Source organism: Setaria italica, chromosome III, assembly GCF_000263155.2.
Source record: "Setaria italica strain Yugu1 chromosome III, Setaria_italica_v2.0, whole genome shotgun sequence".
NCBI classification, from domain to species: domain Eukaryota; kingdom Viridiplantae; phylum Streptophyta; class Magnoliopsida; order Poales; family Poaceae; genus Setaria; species Setaria italica.
This window is the reverse complement of record NC_028452.1, coordinates 6,510,398-6,517,026: the sequence shown is the minus strand read 5'-3', so window position 1 is coordinate 6,517,026 and position 6,629 is coordinate 6,510,398. Positions and strand designations below refer to the sequence as shown.

Sequence of the window (6,629 nt, the reverse complement as noted above, 5' to 3'; positions counted from 1 at the left end):
GATAAACAACTCTGGCCCTCGTCGCCCTCGCCTACGCGGCCGTCGCCGCGCTCGTGTGGTTCGGCAGGGGGCTCCCCGCCGACGGCAGTGCGCAGTGGAAGAAGCTGGCGGCGACAGCCGTCGGCGGCGTACTGGCATACTGCACCAACTCTACGGTGCCGTGCGGTCTGTTCCTGTTCATATGCATACTCTGATGAGTAGTACAATCTGCTGGCGTTGCCATGATCGAAGGAATTTAAGTCTACTAGGGGCGTCAATTTCTTGGGGCCTGTTTTGGACACAATAATTCTGTAGTAAGATTTTTGCAGGAATTTCACAAGCATATGTTCAGTTTTACATGAATTAGGATTTACGGGTTTAGTGATAGTCTGGAGTTAAGATGCAATCGTGTCTGCTCCTTGCTGCATGATCAGCAAGGCATCACCATTCTGATTGTCCCCGTGCCTGCTCTTTTCTGCATGATTAGTTGGCTGCTCTGTTTTCGGATTTACTGGATGCTGCGGTCTTTTGGTTGATGCATATGTGTTCTTTCTGCACTTTAGTTTTCAACACCCTGCTGTAGGATGCAGTTTGCCATGCCCAGCATATATTTATCGAAATGACAAGCCTACAAAACTTTGTGTAACGTGCGTTCCAAATGAAAGTTTATGGTAATGTTGGTGCACTAAGTATGTGTGGGTAACTAATCACCCTCTGCTTTGTTTCACAATGCTAGAATTGCGGACCATGTGCTCTTTCACCGGCCGGTGCCTTTCCTGGCTCTTCTCAGTCATGCAGCTATTTGCATTGACCTTTTTGTCCTGACGCTTCCAGGACGACTTTCTTGTCTTTACAAATAAATTGTTCTCATGACCAATTTCTTATGGCTCATGGTATCGTTAATTCGTTATGGACCATGACGCAGCATCACTGATTTGGTAACTCTGAATTCTGTATTGCAGGGAAGTTAATTACAGAATAACTTTCTCGCCATTTTTTTTTGTTGTTCGTCTAAAATGATGATCTCCGAACTAATTTCTTATAATTCGTCGCAATCACCATTCTTTTCAATTTCATTGGAGACTTAACAGGAGAAAAGACGCCGCAAGAGAAACAGGACTTAACAATAAAACTTATGCACAGGATTGGACTATCTGAAGACTTGCAGGATCACCTTGCACACCATTCAGTATTAGATACACACATGGAATGAAGTTCATCACATTCAGTGCATTTCAATCAGCAGCTTAAACCAGCTTGTCGAACAACAAGCATGTTCTGCAGTCATGTAGAAAAACACATCCTTACATCAAGTGTTGGTTGTGTTTCGCTTATGCTGGAGCGCACACATATTCAAACACGTCACACTTGAAAAGAACAAAGAAGGATTAAAAACTGGAGCATGCATCTCTGTATGCTAAATTCTTCCGTTTGCAGTCCGGCATTTGTTTTCTGCTCAAAATCAAGGCCTTCAGCTTGACTTCACTGGTGATAACCTTCAGAAAGGGCAAATGTATCTCGAGTCACAATCAGCCCTGGCAACGATCCTACAAAGAAGTCAAACACGGGAGTCAGCATTAGAAGCTAGTGTCATACAAAATCAATCATCAGGCACACCAATATTACGAACCATGGTAATAACTTTCATCATGTCTTCAATCTGCTATTTCAAGCATGCCAGCCGCCTCCTAATTGAATATTCCCATCCTGGCAGGTCAGGTCGTGATCATAGATGGTGTCAGAAGTTATGCATGCAAGTCAACACCAAATTGGAAAGTATATATACAGGAGAATGATTGTATACGGCATCCAATAGTATTGTACAAGCAAAAAATATGTTTTATGTAAAAAGGCATCAGGCATTTAAACAAAATTACACATATTCAAACCTTATGTCATGGAGCTAGTGAATTTCGAGAAAAAACGTTAAGACAACTAACGGGGAAAATAATCACAGAATTGTACTACCACATCTTGTCGTAACTACTAGTATGCTTATTAAGTCAATAGTTGCTTTTTTTGCCAAAACACCAATTGAGCTCCTGGTCACTTTATTAAAAGAAATGGACAAAAAATAGACTGGTGGTTACCTTCATAACGGGCATCTAGTGTTTTCTCCTCGAGATGATCCAGACGTTGCTGTAGGCTCGAGGGAAGCAACTTTATACCAGGACAAGATTGAATCCAAAGAGCTCTAAGATATGAGTACGTTTGAGGCCCATTTGGTAAGGATTGCAGGCTTCTGCACATGTAAAGGCTGAGGTTTTCCAGCGACGGGAGCCTTCCCAAGCAAGATTCCAGCGATTTCAAATTACTGCAACGGTTAATATTTAATGTTTGGAGTGCATCCAGCTGTCCTGATAAGGATCGAAGATTGTCGCATTCCCAAATCTCCAAGGTCTTGATGGACGGAGGAAGATTGGCAACCTCTGACAAGCCACGGCAAAGCATTATGTCTAGCGATTCTAGGCATGGAAGGAAGGGATGGCTGGTTGATGATGACAGCTTCAGTACAGCTTCAGTACTGCTGGACCCTGGAATTAGTGATGATGATGTATCCTCCTGCTGACCGAATATGATGGACCCGAGCATATGGAAGTTGTAAATATGTAATGTCTTGAGAGATGCCGGTAGGTTGGGAACCTCTACCAAAGATGGACAATCATCTAATGATAGAGACTCTAGACATGGCAGGAGTCCACTCCGTTCTGGAGCAGATTGCTCAGAAGTTTCTTGTGTGCGTCCAGTCAGTTTGCTGCATCTCCAAATACGTAAATTCCTCAAGGATACCAGGGCCTGGAACACGTTTTCTGGCCAGTAGACAAGAGAGTCGCACCACCAAATTGTTAAATGTTCGAGCTGTGCAAAACATGTCCATAGCGGCAGTGCACTTGAGTGGGAGAACAAAAGGTTGTATCCCCGTAAATGCATACGTGCCAGAGGGGATCTATGCTCCCATTTCTCCCTGCCATGCACCAACTCACTCGAATTTTGTTCAGCCACCGATTCTGTTTCTGTGTCATCGGCTAACAACTCCAGGCTGGACAATGAAGTGATATATCTGCTAGCTGCGTGCAGGGACGATATTTGTTGGCTGGTTCCATGTACTTCTAATACACTTAGCTTAGGTGCTTCGGGTACAGTAGTCAACGCTGGGCAACTCCGAATTATTAGTTTCTCAAGCCGATGAAATGTTAGCTCTTCTCCTGGAGTTCCTTCGCCATCCTCCCATCGTTGAAACATATCAAGATTTTCTAATTCCATTTCCTTCAATGCTGGAAATGCAGACCTGTACTCAGTCTTGACTCCTTCAAATGTTTCTTTAACAACTGATGCTTTCGGCAATGCAGCTAGACTTTTACACTCTTTGATTAACAGCTTCTCAAGCAGAGGAAATATTGGTCTTTCTCCTCGCACCTCACTTGTGCCCCACCATATCTCAAAGTTTGGCAACTCAAAAATTTCAAGGTTCTTCAGTTTCTGAAATGTGAAGGCTGTATCACTGCTGCACAAGTAACGTATGTTTTCCAATCCGTACAAGCAAAGAATTTGCAGAGCTGGTAACTGCCAGAATGCAGGAAGCTTCTCGAGTCTTTTGCAACCGGATAACTTAAGCTCCACTATGCCTTGCAACTTATTCATCCATGTTGGACAAGTGTCGATACTGCAGGAATATATCTTTAGAACCTTCAGCCCATCATGAGGCTCCAGACCTTCCAGCACCTCTTTATCACTATTATGTGCCTCCTTGTCACAATCACTCCATCTCAATGTCAATCTGGCCAGTTTTTTCTTATTTCCGAGTTTTGCCTCTTTTGCACTTGCCTCTTTCACATTTTCTAGCCGTTTTAGCTCCAGCTGACCACCAAGGTCATCTAACCACCTCAGTTCTCCCACCCTACTGCAATCAGAGCCGGCACCTGCTACAAAGCATGTCAACGTCTGTAGGGAAGTGAGGTATCTGAGGTCAGCGGGCATGCTCTTTAACTCCCAACATCCGTGAGTGTAGAGGTGACGGAGGGCAGTCATGTACTTCATTCCCTTTGGAAGTCGTTCAAGATAGCGACAGCCAGAAAGGTTCAATGTTTGCAGATGATATAGGATGCTTATATCTTCAGGAAGTGATTTAATAGCATAGCTTCCTGAGAGATCAAGGTACCTCAGGTGATGTAGCCATACGGGTTTTAGGAATGAAGTTTGCTTTAACTCTAAACCTCCCGTGATCTTTAATGCTCGCGCAGACCTGTATTTTGACAAATGTTGCAAGTCATTGTCTACATCTTTCTCACATATCAGTGTTTGTATAACCGGAGAGCCTTTCTCCTGGGAAGCATTCAGAAGAGTTTCTGGTTTATAGACTGACAATAATAAATGACGAGCTGAATGTGGAAAATCCCCACTTTTACTCTGTTCTGTAGCTATAGCAGCGCATTCTTTTCCCATAGAATCCAATGCAACGTCATGCATAAGGTCATGGATCTTACAAGTAACTCTAGAGACCTCTATATCAGTGAACTCAAATGGAATCCCCTTCACATCCTGGAAAAATGACCTTGACGCAAGCTCAATGAAAATATTTTTACCTGAAATTTCAGGATGTTCTTCTCCTTGTAGCACCGAGATAAAACCATTGGCCATCCATAACTGGATCAACATTTCCACGTCAATCTCATAATCCTTGGGAAACATAGCACAGAAAGCAAAGCATTGCCGCATATGTGATGGCAAGCAATTGTAACTAAGCTTGAGTACCGGTAAGATTCCGTTTCTATCATCACAAATCTTTTTTCTCCTTAGCACATCCTTCCATTCACGCGCGGTGGTCTTGGTACTTAACACAGAGCCCAATGCTGTAGCAGCTAAAGGAGAACCAGCACATCTCTTTGCAACATCACCAACCATGTTAACTAGTTCACGAGGCCAATCCTTCTCTTGTTTCGAGCTGAATGCTCTCGACCTGATAATTTCCTCTATGAAATTTTCACCCAAGCGTCCAAGTTCATAGGCTCCTGTAGCTGTACCCATCATTAGTTGAGCGACGGCTTGATCACGAGTTGTTATGAGCACTGAGCTGCCGCTGCCACCATGCTGAAGGTAGGACTTCAGTTTTTCCCACTTGTGTGCCTCATCACGGTTCCAGACATCATCCAATACGAGGAGGTACCTCTTCCCACTCACTGCATTTTGAAGCTTGTCCAATGCCGAACTTCCATTTGCTTGACAACCATTCTTCTTAGCTTCTTCGACAATTCTTTCAGCCAGGGAATCCACATCAAAGTTGTCAGAGACGCACACCCAGAGTCGCAGCTGGAAATGCTTCTGAATGTCAGGGTCATTGTAAACAAGCTGGGCTAAGGTGGTCTTCCCCATCCCTCCCATCCCGACGACAGGAAAGACCGTGAGATTCACATTGCTAGCTTTATCAAGCAACGACTTAATAATCTTCTTCTTGTCTCCAGCTCTGGATCTGCCGGCAATGTCCACAGGGTCGATGATTTTAGAACTATTCTCCCTCAAGTGATTTACGGGCACTGGTGGCCCTTGCCGGAACTTGAACCCGAAACAATTCATCTCTGCGATAAGGACATCAAGTTCTTCCAAAATCATGCGGAGCTTATTGCCCATCTTGATACGAAACACAAAACGGTTGTGAGAAGGGAAGAGCTTTATTACATCCATGCCGAGCTCCTTGTAGTGCCCCTCCTCCCTGGCTTTGCGGCGGAGCGCCTCGTACTTGAACTCGTCCAAGACGTCATTCGCCTGGTAGGCCACCTGTCGGACCTCCTCCAGCCAAGCTTTCGCCCCTTCTCGCTTGGCTGCCGCCTGCTCCTCGGCGTCGGTGATGACGTCCAGGATGGCCGGCAGCTTGCGCTTGAGGAGCTTGTGCTGCTTCTCCAAGCCCTCCATCACCTGGTACTGCTCCAGGAGGTAGCTGGAGGCCTTCTCCTTCACCATGGACACCAGTGGCCCGACCACCATGGTGGCCAGTACCTCAGCCATTGGAACGCCTGGAGCTCGATCAGAACACACGCGCAGGATAGTGGACACAGGGAAACACAGTTGCAATGTGGAGAGGGTGGCGAAGGTAGACGATGGGTTTGAGAAGCTGCTTTGGGGGAAAATGGAGACTGCGAGCATGCATTGACCTTGGAGGAGCCAAGTGGGATGGGCTTGATTGGTTGCAATGAATTACAGCAATATAGAATGACGTTTGTACAGATGTGTTCCACTTGTACATCTTGATCTGCAACTCTTCAAACAACGAGAAGCCAGCTAAGGAAAATTTCAAACCATGTGGGAGCATGTGCTCTTTGCAATTTGCAGACCATCCATGAGCATCTCGAGGCCAGGCAAAAAAAAAAAAAGAATACTGTTGGTTGCCCTCGACGCTGCAGCTGAGCTAAAGTCAGCGCTTGAGGTACATGTTTGAGTACACGACGCTGCAGTTGAAAATTTAGACTTCATGAATTATTAATGTAAGTTTTCCATAAAAATTAAAAAGAATGCATCCTATTAGAAGGCAAGCTATATGCTTGAGCGATTCCACACCCTGAATTAAAGAAAAATGTGTTTGAACTGAAGTGGGGATTCCAATAAAATGCAGTTGTTTCTCTGTGAGTAGGATTATCATGAAGTAATCAAATTGTATT

The 6,629-nt window shown here is 44.8% G+C and overlaps 1 protein-coding gene across 2 annotated transcripts; it reads right to left on the bottom strand.

The window, feature by feature from the left end:
* Window positions 1-1,184: 1,184 nt before the first annotated feature.
* On the bottom strand, window positions 1,185-6,134 carry LOC101782789 (disease resistance protein RGA2). Of its 2 annotated transcripts, none has more exons than XM_004960742.3 (3): window positions 2,070-6,134; window positions 1,610-1,686; window positions 1,185-1,526 (listed from the first exon to the last, which is right to left on the bottom strand). In XM_004960742.3, exons 1-2 carry the CDS (start codon window positions 6,115-6,117, stop codon window positions 1,643-1,645), a joined length of 4,092 nt encoding a protein of 1,363 aa, XP_004960799.2. In that variant the 5' UTR covers window positions 6,118-6,134; the 3' UTR covers window positions 1,185-1,526; window positions 1,610-1,642. The 2 variants fall into 2 exon arrangements, with proteins under 2 accessions (XP_004960799.2, XP_022680850.1); XM_022825115.1 differs by having other exon boundaries at window positions 4,563-6,134.
* Window positions 6,135-6,629: the final 495 nt, after the last annotated feature.

Bases quoted from the DNA above. Each gene is read 5' to 3' on its own strand.
- LOC101782789 (XM_004960742.3), bottom strand. From the start codon at position 6,117: ATGCTCGCAGTCTCCATTTTCCCCCAAAGCAGCTTCTCAAACCCATCG. The intron at 1,687-2,069 runs GTAACCACCAGT...CTGACCTGCCAG, and splicing joins ACTAGATGCCCGTTATGAAG to GATGGGAATATTCAATTAGG.